Source organism: Passer montanus, unplaced genomic scaffold, assembly GCF_014805655.1.
Source record: "Passer montanus isolate IOZ18808 unplaced genomic scaffold, ASM1480565v1 scaffold10, whole genome shotgun sequence".
In the NCBI taxonomy this organism is placed as follows: Eukaryota; Metazoa; Chordata; class Aves; order Passeriformes; family Passeridae; genus Passer; species Passer montanus.
The window spans coordinates 21,190,086-21,201,660 of NW_024356505.1; the positions used below are offsets into that span (position 1 = coordinate 21,190,086).

Here is an 11,575-nt window from a genome sequence, read left to right on the forward strand (position 1 = left end):
GTCATGCTTGGGAAGGGGTGTAGCTGCTTAAGGGGCTTATGGGCTTTGTCAGTTCTCAACAAAGCTGCTTTAGTACTGAAAGGGAGCTGCTTCAGTTTGCAATACATTAACAAATGTCTGCTCTTGCATGCCCTTTTTCCTGAAGGAAAGGTGGAGCCTGGTCTCAGCCTTTCAGCTTTCCCGATGTGCCCACACCGAGGTCATGAGATGGTGATGGGGGTTTGGGGTGGCACCTACACCCGTGTTCCAAGTTTCAGCAGAGGGACAAAGTAGAAAACGAGCAATGTCAGAATAAGAGTGGTTTAATATATTTGTGCCTTCTGACAGCAGATGAACAAGTACTCTTTTCTGTTGTAACTTTTAGCTCTTTTTTTCCCCACAAACATTTTTAAAATGCAGTTATTTTATTTTTTACGACTGCAGTTTTTTTGAATGCGTGTTAACACGATATCTGTTCTGCCTGTGTGTGCTTCTGTCCGGCCCGCCCGTGCGGCCCCGCGGCACCGCCAGGCCGCGGCCCCCCCGCGTTGCCAGGGCAGCGACGGCGGGAGCGGCTCCCGGCCGCCATGAGCAGGAAGGGGAGAAAGCTCCTGGTGGACTCGCTGACTCGCTCTGCCAAGCACTGTGAGTCCCCCCCGGGCTGCAGGGGCCGCGCCGCTGCCGCCCGGCCGCCCCCCGTTGTTCCCCTGCTCATCCCGCGTGGCCCCGTTCGCCTCCCATGGGAGGCACTTCACCGGCGCCCCCTTAGGAACAGCGCTTGGGGCCGGGGGTGGTATTGGTGTCATGGCCCTGGCCTGTTTTGCCAGCTTAACTTACAGCCTGTGTTTGCTTGTGTTTGGACCGGGCAGTTACCAAAAGCGAAGTGGAATGTCTGGTCAAGCTCTTCGACACGCTGGTGGCCAAAGCCATCAACCAGTTTGCTGGGGCCGGCTTCGACCGCACGGTGTTCCGAGACACCCTGTACAACGCCTTTGGCATGACGGATGACGTGGTGCTGGACCGAGGTGAGCTGGGCACGCAGCTCTGAGCGCCCTGAAGGGGCTGGGGTGACGCTGCCGACCCGGCGAGTGTCCGTACCAAACAGCGCCGTGTGGTCCCGGCCAGGACAGCAGGGGAGCTGTTGAGAAAATGGCATTTTTTCTTTCTTTATGCGTTACAGTTTTCCCTTAGATCTGGAGAGCTCACGCTCTAGCTCGAACCACAGCAGCCAGAGGCCGTGGTGCTGCCCTGTGGCTGTTTCTCTCTCAGTCTCTGTAGTGTGGTGATGGAAGAGGGCAGCGTCACTTTCCTCTTTTCTCCGGTGCTTCCACGGGAGCTGCGGGCACTGCTGGGCGGCAACTCTAGCTCAGGCCTGGAAGTGCCAGGAAGGCATTCTGATACAGTGGGTAACTCTGGGAATAGGGGCTCTGTGAACAGCTCTGAAGGGCCTGGGCAGATAGTACAAGGAGGGCAGAGTAATGAGCCAAACAACCCCTCGAAGATACAGTGATTTCACAGGTTGGTAACAAGGGACATGTTTGCAGTCACTGTGAAAGCTGAAGGAATGATCTCTGATATAGAGGTGTCTAGAGGAGTATGCAGAGCAGGCATGAGTCTGCTCTTCTTTCAGTCTCAGGCTGCCAAGAGCCACCCCTTGGTTCAACTTTCTCCATGTCTCAAGCAGGAGAGCTACTTACATGCCATAAAATAAAAACTTGTTGCAATTTTGTTCAGCAAATCAAGTGTGTCGTGGAAGATACCTCACATTACCTTACACATTCTTAAAAATTATTTTAATGCTTACATGCAAAGGGTGTGATTTCAGTTCGCAAAACCTATTGTCTTCTAAGTCAAAAATGTTTGGCTCTGCATGGAGAGATGTTCCTTCAGCCAACTTACTAATTAATATTTGAAAATACAAATTATTACAGATGTTAGTGGATGCTTTCAACTCCTTGATTATGAATTACTGTATTACAGCTTGTATGAATAGTGAAGCTGTGAGATTGAAAGTTGCTTAGGGAAGGGAAAATAAAAATATTTTGTTACATGACAGAAAAGAGGTTATTTTTCTTTGTAGATTTAATATATATTGTTTCTAGGATTACTGTGTCCAAGATTTTCCAAGACAAAACCTAGTAATTTCAATCTCAATCTGTATGCAGAATTATAAATAAATAAAAATTCCATTTTAAGGGTTATTGCTTTATTTGCTTTATATCTACATGGAAGCATAGTTTCTGTAGTTGTTTCAGTCAGGAAGGCAACAGATCAGACAAAACCTTACCAGGCAGGATTCTGGAGTGTAAGACAGTAAACTGAGGGGCAGAATCCCTTTCATTGTTACATCTTAGAGTCAAGAATGGTAATCTTACCTTGGTGAAAGCAGACAAACATCTTAAGAAGAAAGATAATTCGCAATTTTACTGAATTTAAGAAAACATTGCTTTTTTTGTGTTTCTCTATCATATAAATTTGAAATGTGTCTAATACACTTCCTAGTGTTCAGCACTTTTGATAAAGACAACACTGGCTCCATCACTGTGGAGGAATGGGTGGAAGGCTTAGCAGTGTTACTTCGAGGGACACTGGAAGAGAAGATGAAATGTAAGATTGATCTGTATGCTAATATTTAGTAGTAATGATTGAATTCATAACAAATAACACATTGCTTTTGTTATAATTTAGTAGTTACTCTTATAAAGTATTTGTTAAATGAAAATTTTTCTTCTGTGTTGTTTAATGCAATGAAACTGAGTTCTGAAATGGTTTCTCTGAGAAAGTTTTTTTTCTGTGTAAACTGCTGTTACCACAGCCACCACCTTTTTTGTTGCTTACAAAATCTTGCATTTAAACTGAAGTTTATTCTGCAGCATACACTTTAAACAAAATACATGTTTTTGTATTCAGACACAAAATTAGAAAGAAGCAGATGAATCTCTAGCATGGTTTTGGCTAATTAACAGTCTCAAGCCAAGCAAGACCAGTGCCAACATTCATTTACTGGCACAGTGGGGATACAGCAGCAGTTGCATTAGCTCCAGCAATTCTTCAGGTTGGAAACACAGATGGACAAACTGTAAGATGGTAATGAGCCTCCACAGTAATGATAGAGAAAGATGGAGAAGAAAAAATGGCAAGAACTCTAGAATTTTAAGCAGCAGGGGAAAAAAATAGGGCATGTAGAGTGAAAAAAGAACCAAAAAACAATAGAAAAAGGAGTTCCTAGGCTGCAGCATTAGCAATCCCTACTGCATTACATAAATTCATCTGGAAGTGGTCAGGGGTGTCACAGCATTAGGATGTGTGCCCAGGTTGTAATTCAGTGTGTCAGTACAACCACAGACAGTAAAATATGCATTCCTGCTGTGAGCACCATAGAGGATACTAATGCTTTGTGATGCAGTGCTGTCTGTCACAAGTGTTTGCCAGGAGTGTTTCAGCATATATATGATAAACTTGGCTCAACTGATAATGTACAGCTCAGATTTTCTGTCTACAGGTAGCAGCTTGAATGGTATGTGATTCTAGTTTGTAATCAATTTGAAATTTATTTGTATTTCAAAAGACTGTTTTGCCGTTTATGACCTGAATGGTGATGGATACATTTCAAAAGAGGAAATGTTTCAAATGCTGAAACAGAGCCTTCTCATACAACCAGCAGATGAAGAGCCTGATGAGGGAGTTAAGGACTTGGTAGAGATAGCACTGAAGAAAATGGCAAGTACTTAACTTATCGTGATACTTGAGGGTCTTTCAAACATTCACTAACTGATACTTTAAACCTTTCTAAGAGGTAACAAAATAAGTATCTTATTTACAGTGGGATTCTGCAAGTCTCCTGAGGAAAGCCAGAAATATAATCCAGATCTAATGAGTCCCAGTCCAGTATTCTCATATGAAATCCTTAATTTAGTATGTGAATGTACTATAAACTTTATGTATAAACTAGCATGTGTGTATATGCATATACATCTGTGCATGCCCAGTCAAAGCAAAAGCCCAGTCAGAAGTGGAAAACTCAAAAGTGTAAGCTGCATTTATTCCATCAGTACAGGCATCTGCAGTAGTTTCATTTTTAAGTACATTTATGTTTTACCAACCTATCATCAAATGTCTTTATCCAATTTATTTGTATGCATTCTATTAGAATACTAAACTCAAGGTTATTAATGTGAAGCTTGTCTTACAGTGCTTAATCCAGAATATCAGAGCAGCTGGAGACTGTCAATATTTTAATCAAAGCAAGATATATACTCTCCCCTTCCATGGTGGTGGTCAAAAATTTTCACTTCAAACCAGGTCTTACATCCCAACTCCTTTTATTTAAGCCCATCTTTTCAATTTTTCAATCCTACCCTTTTTACCTTAGGTAGAGGCAAGTCACACTAATCTTTCCTGAGAATAAACTGATGACCTCCAATTTGGAAATCTAACTAAAAATAGAATCCATGTTCTTTAAATATCTGTTAAACAAAACTACAAGTAATAATCCTTTGCTGAAGTGTTCCCTTCCTTTTGCAGGACTATGATCATGATGGCAAGCTTTCTTTTACGGACTTTGAAAAAGCAGTCACAGATGAAAACCTTCTCTTAGAAGCCTTTGGACCATGTTTGCCAGACATAAAGGTACCTTAACCTTGAGTTTAAAAAAAAAAAAATGGCACAAGCCATTTCCTTACAGACACTTGCACCAATCCTGTGAATGTCAGGGTATCTTAGGCCACTGTTGGCTTCATCCTCTCAGTGCCAGTTCTGCTATCCAAAGGTGGCCCCTGAGCGCTCCCACTCCAGGGTTGTTGCAACACAGTACTGCAGATATTAATCTCATCACTAAGGGAAATTTCAGTCCTGTACACTGTCATCCCAGTCTCTAGCATTCCTGTTTTCATCCAGTTTATCACATTCTGCAGCTGGGCCTTCTTGCCCTCCATGCCAGATCATTCCTTGGTGACATACCCCTACCGCTGAGCAGTTAAAATTTTAATTTCTCCTTCAGCTAGAACTTTGAATGTTCTGGCTGGTCTGCCAGTGATGACACCATTCATGCTATGAATTTACTTTTTCTAAGCTAAAAAGCAAGTCTTCGCTGCATACATATTTCAGTTCAGTACCTTTTTGTTTGGACTAAATAGAAATCTTTTAGTTAACTGAAAATTAACTTTTTTTTTTTTTTTAACAGAGTATTATGTCATTTGAACAGAAAATTTTCCGAGAAATTCCTAAATAATAACTCCAAGTTGTAACTCCATTGCTGAATACTGTTAAAAGGGGTCTTCATCTTCACCATTCTTCGTGATCTAGTAAAAAGTCGTATTTCAAGTTGTTCCTAAGCTTCAGTATTCCTTTGCTGTTAAAGTTGTCAAATAAATGAATTTACTTCTATAACTCTACCTAAACAGAGTTCTTCTGTGAGTTATAAAATATGTAACAATATGAGGTACACAGGACAACACTGCAGCAATAATACAGTATAATAGTTTCTTCATTCCAAGCCATTGGAATAACACCATTTTAAATAGGGAATCACTGGGAAATGCAATATAAAGAAAGTTTTATTTTTTACATAAAAAATACATATTTTAAACTATATTCTTTACAAAAGGACTATTGGAAGATGCTGCCAGCAGTATCTATATTCTTCTTCTCTGCTTTACAACTGGTTTGGCTGAGCTGCTCTCTGGCTTTTCCACAGACGTTGAAACTGAATCTGCTACCTAAATTGGAGGGGAAAAAAATTTAGTAACCTGTAACCATTACTTTTTTAATGCTCATTTCAGAGTAAGGCTGTATCTCTAAGATTTGAGTATTGGGAGCCATTTATTACTATCATCACACTTGTGTGGAATTTTCCTGCTAACTAGAGGAAGAAAGTAATACTAAAAGGCAGCATTAAACACAAGAGAGGTGAAACTTAGAAGATTCAGCACTACCATTTTTGTATTTAACTACACAAACTGATTTCAGATAGTCAGTGATATAGTATCCCATGTGTCATCTCCCTTCTTCCTAACAGGTGTTTTTGAGTAAGGTTTGATGTGCTTTATAAACTCAGGTATTTCAGGAAATGAAGGGAAAGCAGACACATGCATTTTGACATGTATTTTAGACAGGTATTTAATACAAAGAGTGCATATTTGTAAGATACGCACTTTCAAATCAATCTAGTTAGTCAAGGGAGCTTTTTCATATCTTACTGTAAGTGATATGTTCCAGCAGGAAGGTCTGACCTGCTAATTGATTAATATCCTCCATAAAAGGATACATAGCTTAACACATCCTTCCCAGCATGGAATTAATGATTCTGTACAGCTCTTAATGGCATAAGAAACATTGGAGCAAAATTACATTGAGCTCTGACTTCCATTATTTTCCTTTCAGAAACCAGATACAAGTAGCACACTGGAGTCAGCAGGACTGCCTGCAAAATTATCATGCCTTTACATGTGTAGAAAATAAAAGTGGTTTATGAAAAATCATGTAAGAACATGCACTGACATTTACACTTTCTCAAGTGTAATGTAAGAGGTCTGGAGCATACCTGCAATATTCTAGACTGTGGAAAAGTTAAATAGTAAGAGCACTAGCTTTAAGTGGCAGATAATGAGTAAATGCTGAATAAAACAATCAGACAGTCACTATTTTTATATATAACAAGCACCTATGTTTGAACTATCAGAACTTTAGGAACCCATACCTCTTTCAGTTTATTTCGAATTAATGTAGCTGAAGTATTCAAAGACTCATCGTCCATATCCACTTTAGGTATTTCTGGTAGTTGTGGACCAATAACAACTTCAGTACTGTCCTCGCTTGTTCCAATGAGGGAAAACTTGTTACCTTCTTCTCTTTTCCTCTTACGTTCTTGAAGGTGAGTTGTACGAGGCATAAACCTGTCAATTCCATTGCAAGCTGGAACCATTCTTGGCTGCATTAAGGAAGCTGGTGGAGTATGTCCTCCTGGATGTACACTTGGAGTTAAAGATGTGTTTTGACCAAAGTACCCAGAAATTTCAGCACAATTGTTATCATAGGGTGGAGGTGTTAACAGGCTCTGATTCTGATTCCCAGATGGAGATGCTGTGCTGTGGGATACCCCAGGAGAACTTGTAAAGCAGGACGGATCCCAGTTACTGGCTATACTTGATCCTGATGTACTCCATGGACAATCATGCTCAGAGTTCTTTGAGGTTGTCTTCTTAGGGCCTTCTACTCTTCTTAACACAAAGCAATCTTTAAAATAACAACAAAGAACCACCTTCACTATTTCATGTCATTATTAGTTCTAACAGCCAAGAACAAAACTTTTGATATAAATGCAGAAACAATACCAGATACCCAGTACCTTTCTGTGATTATTTTTAAGCTTAAAATACAACATATTCAACTTTCAAACCAGTTGAAATTTTCCAGTCTAGTGCCTTTGCTGGTTTATAACACTGAAAAAACACAGATGTTTTGATGTTAAAAATCAGTGGGTTTACTCCCTTTAGAAATCCTCACACAGAGACTAATAATACCCAAGTATGTGAGCACAAGAGGAGAAGCTAGTGCTCAGCAATTTGCTTATTCTTCAGCTTGCCCAGCCTTCAGCACTGCCTGGGAACTCTGTGGTACAGGAGCCTTTGTAAACACAGTCCATTCTTAACATTCCCCCAATGCAAAGATGTGGGCTGGAGAAATTTTTTTGACCGTTCTGGTATGGTCATATTCCTTCCAAAACTGTCCCTTTGTCATGCCTGAGGAGGCTGGAACAAGGGTGAAAGTGTGATCCCAAATTTACTGCCAGTGCTTTAAATTTCTGGTAACATTTTGAAAGAAAACAAAAAGTGAAGGAAATACTTCATTATTAAAGCTTAATAACTTCATTATTTTAGTCAAAAAATTACTTTGAAAAGGATATAGCTCTCTACATACGGAGAGATGTCTCCCTGTAAGCATACTTAAAATGCATCTGTATTGGGTTTGCATGGCCTGTTTTTTTGTAGCAGGGGGCGCTGCAAGGTTGGCTTTTGTGAGATGCTGCCAGAATCTTTCACCATGTCTGGCACAGCCAATCCCTGGTGACTCCAGAGATGGATGTGCTGCTGGGCAAGGCCAGGCCGATTAGAAATGGTGGTAACACCTCTGTGGTAGCAGATTAACAAAGGACAATAAACAAGAAGTGGTTGCACAGCTGTAACTACGGCCAGAGAAGAGCACAGTGAGAAGGTGAGAGGGGCAGCCCTGCAGACACCACGGGCAGCACAGGAGGGGCAGGAGGTGCTCCAGGCCTGGGGCCGAGATTCCCCTCAGGCCGTGGAGCAGCTGTGGCCCTGCAGCCCATGGAGGCCATGGGGATGCAGGGATCCACCACAGCCCGTGCAGGAGCCCCAGGCCAGAGCACGTGGATGCCTGGGAGGAGGCTGTGATCCTGTGGGAGACCCGTGGAGAGGGCCCTGCTCCCAGGCTGGAGCTGCCTGTCCTTGAAGGACTGCACCCAAGGAGGAGTGACCCACACCGCAGCAGTGTGGGGAGGACTGTTCCCCATGGCATGGACTCACATGGCAGCAGGTCACAGGGAGCTGCTGCTCCTGAGATGAGCTCACGTTGGAGAGGTTCACAGAGAACTGTCTCCTGTGCCACCCCACGGTGCAGCAGGGGAATGACTCCTCTCCTTGAGCAGCAGGAGAAGCCACGGGTGATGGACTGACCACAACCCCCTTTCCTGTCCCCCTGCACTGCTGGGGTAGGGGGTAGAGCTGAGAAGGGAGGAAGGTGTTTATAAGGGCTTATTTTACTTCTCAATATCCTGCTCTGATTTTATTATTATTAAATTAACTTTATGTCTCCAAGTAGAGCCTGTTTTGCCTTGTTGGTATTTGATGAGCAATCTCTGTCCTGGTCCTTATCTGAACCCATGAACCATTTGTTAAATTTTCTCTCCTCTGTCCAGTTTGTGGAGGGCAGTGAGTGAGTGGCTTTTGGCATCTGGCCACCATCAACACACTACAGTACCTTTAAAAGAGGTAGGTAAAAAGTGTTTTCTTTAACGCTTTAGCCAAAACCCCACCCAGTACTGAAGAACATTAAAGCCTTACAGGAAATTTAGTCAGGATTCTATAGGAAATTTAACCACAAACCTCTTTGATTTGTTGCTTTTGCTATATACTTTCTTCTATCCTGCAACTTCTCTCTAGTTTCTTGGACTGTTTCAAATTCTGGAGCATAGCACACGTGCAGCAAACTACCAAAGAAACTTCGTTCATCCATTTTTTTCTTGGCCACCCTGAAGGGAATTAAAGTCTGTCAGCAAAACTGAGGATTTTACTCCAACTGTTTAGAAACTTAACACATTGCCAAGTACAGAAGGTGTAAAAGATTAAGATAACAAGAGGCAGATATTGCCCTGTCCAATACCTTGCACACTGTAGCTTCTGGAATTTTATAAGGTACACTTCAGTAAACTGCTCTGCTGGATATTCATCTAGAGCATGATATTCCTCAATGGCACCATATAATGCAAATTGTTCAACTAATTCCTTCATAACACCTAATGCAGGAACTCCTTGTATCAGTAAATAGCGAGATTCCAAGTTGATAGTGTAAACCTGAAAAAAACAAAAACAAAGACTATTCAAAAACATTCCCAGTCTTGCTTTATTGCAAAAGGCACGCATTTTCTCCATGTTTTCTGTTTTTCTCCAAATCCTCTCAGGATGCTGAAAAGCCCTATGTACTCTCTTTCACAGGACAGTAAGTGCATGGTTATTTGGGACCTCTTCATCACTGAGCAAGAGCTGAACTCATGCCTCTTATGCACAGTAAAACTCAAATGAGACTTGACTTTTCTGCACAAGGTCAGAGTACTGCTGCCAATTGCTGAGCAAAATCTCTGATGTCTCTGGCCAACTTCCATGCAAGACGGACTAGTAACCAGTTCATAGGAGGTACTGTCAAAAGACAGAAAAAACACTGAAAAATCAGTCTTCTTCATTGGCAAAGAAGTCATGCAGGTGAGGAAAACTGCTTTTTTCCACATAGGGAGTTAAAAAACAATTTCCACAATTCCCTGGGGCAAATCCTGTGTGTACAGAGCTGTCTACTTCCCATGGTGATCCAACAGCATACATTTTTAAGACACAGATAAAATCTGGATGCTGAGAGAAACAAGGTCTTCTCCCAGCAGGTTAAAAACTAAACCATTCTCTTCTGCTTTGTGTAGTGACTGCCACAGAACAGACTCTAAGCAAAGCTTTTCGATGGCTCCCTGTGTGCAGTAGGCAGCTAGGAAACTCATCCCTGAGATCAAAGGAAATTTATTCGGAGTTTGTTAAAAAAAAAACAACTCAAACCACAAACATTTAGACTGCATAAATTATACATATTTTTTTTAAAAAATATATATTCTGGACAAAGTGGGAACTGCTTGGGAAATCAACTCTCAAACTTCCACTATAAAAGTCTCCACAGGCAGGTCACATAAGTTTTTTTGTGGCAGCAGCACACTCCCACCTACATTCTTTTGGGAGTACAGGACATCGCTTTCACTATGCGATTTTTTTTTTTTTTTGGAAGGTTTGTACTTCTACCTCTTTCTTGTCCAGGAAGAAAATATTCAAATAAGGTTTTTTCCACACCTGGGACACCCATACTGTTTCTGCTGCGTGTATTCTCCAGTGCCCAGTGCTGGCTGGATGCCTGTGCTGGCCAGAGCTCTGTGCATGCACAAGGTTCTCTGGCCTCTACCCCACCGTGTACACTTGGAAGAACAAAACAACTTAATAGCTTTGAGACTTCATGAGGTATGAGAGGCTTGAAATTTTACAGGAAAGTGGTGATAGTGAAAGAGATGTGCCGTATGAGTGTGGGCACGGAGCCATTGTGAGACCACACCTCAGATCCTGGGCTCAGGGCTCTGTCCCCAAGGCACTGAGGTGCCGGAGCACGTCCAGAGAGGGGCAGCGGAGCGGGTCTGCATCACAGGTCGGATGAGGAGCAGCTCAGCGAGCTGCCAGGGGCTCAGGTTGGAAAGAAGGTGGCTCAGGGAGCCCTCATGGCTCTCTACAACTCCCTGACAGAGGCTGGAAACAGATTGGGTTGGACTTCATGATCTTAAAGGTCTTTTCCAAACCAAGCACTTCCTTTCAAACGCCAGCCCTTTAAGGTGCCGCTACAGCTCGCTGTACACTTAGCGCAACCAGAGATACCCAAATCGCGCAGTTCTGCTGCAGTAACGAGAAGCTCCTGCCGCGCAGCAGGCGAGGCCCAGAGCCTCTCTCTCTCCCTCCCGGGGAGCCGCGGGGCTCCAGCGCGGGCCCGGCCGCCCCCAGCCCCGTCACCCGAAGCGGCCCGGCCCCGGCCCCTCCCGGCCCCTCCCGGCACCTTCACGGCGCGCGGCCCCCACCCCTCGCGGTACTTGGCGCGCGACTCGCAGGCTCCCAGCTGCGCGTGGTGCCGGCACGGAGCGCCCGGGCCCCCGCTGCTGCCGGCCGCCATCTTCCCGTCGGCCCCGCGACGCGCAGCCCCCATTGGCTCCCTCCGAGCGGCGGGGAGGAGGAGCCGCGGCCGGCAGAGAAGGAGCCAATCGGGGGCGGGCAGCGGGGAAATGCCGCGC

General features: G+C 43.4%; 2 protein-coding genes across 3 annotated transcripts; one reads left to right on the forward strand and one right to left on the reverse strand.

Moving 5' to 3' along the window:
- The first annotated feature begins 60 nt into the window (after positions 1–60).
- On the forward strand, positions 61–5,378 carry EFCAB1 (EF-hand calcium binding domain 1). Of its 2 annotated transcripts, none has more exons than XM_039705479.1 (6): positions 61–624; positions 849–1,004; positions 2,482–2,586; positions 3,548–3,699; positions 4,504–4,608; positions 5,162–5,378. In XM_039705479.1, exons 1-6 carry the CDS (start codon positions 567–569, stop codon positions 5,207–5,209), a joined length of 624 nt encoding a protein of 207 aa, XP_039561413.1. In that variant the 5' UTR covers positions 61–566; the 3' UTR covers positions 5,210–5,378. The 2 variants fall into 2 exon arrangements, with proteins under 2 accessions (XP_039561413.1, XP_039561422.1); XM_039705488.1 differs by lacking the exon at positions 61–624 and adding an exon at positions 1,160–1,385 and having other exon boundaries at positions 641–1,004; positions 5,162–5,369.
- Positions 5,379–5,516: 138 nt separating this feature from the next.
- RBM48 (RNA binding motif protein 48) lies at positions 5,517–11,474 on the reverse strand. The gene is made up of 5 exons (XM_039705410.1): positions 11,344–11,474; positions 9,379–9,569; positions 9,102–9,247; positions 6,677–7,212; positions 5,517–5,696 (listed from the first exon to the last, which is right to left on the reverse strand). The coding sequence occupies exons 1-5, from the start codon at positions 11,455–11,457 to the stop codon at positions 5,613–5,615; spliced, it is 1,071 nt and encodes a 356-aa protein (XP_039561344.1). The 5' UTR covers positions 11,458–11,474; the 3' UTR covers positions 5,517–5,612.
- Positions 11,475–11,575: the final 101 nt, after the last annotated feature.

What these genes read in the sequence shown, in the direction of transcription:
- EFCAB1 (XM_039705479.1), top strand. Translation starts at nt 567, where the DNA reads ATGAGCAGGAAGGGGAGAAAGCTCCTGGTGGACTCGCTGACTCGCTCT. An exon ending in GACTCGCTCTGCCAAGCACT is followed by an intron (nt 625 to 848) that starts GTGAGTCCCCCC and finishes TGGACCGGGCAG; the next exon opens with TTACCAAAAGCGAAGTGGAA. An exon ending in ACTGGAAGAGAAGATGAAAT is followed by an intron (nt 2,587 to 3,547) that starts GTAAGATTGATC and finishes GTATTTCAAAAG; the next exon opens with ACTGTTTTGCCGTTTATGAC.
- RBM48 (XM_039705410.1), bottom strand. Translation starts at nt 11,457, where the DNA reads ATGGCGGCCGGCAGCAGCGGGGGCCCGGGCGCTCCGTGCCGGCACCAC. An exon ending in CAGAAGCTACAGTGTGCAAG is followed by an intron (nt 9,248 to 9,378) that starts GTATTGGACAGG and finishes AATTCCCTTCAG; the next exon opens with GGTGGCCAAGAAAAAAATGG. An exon ending in TTCGAAATAAACTGAAAGAG is followed by an intron (nt 5,697 to 6,676) that starts GTATGGGTTCCT and finishes CCTCCAATTTAG; the next exon opens with GTAGCAGATTCAGTTTCAAC.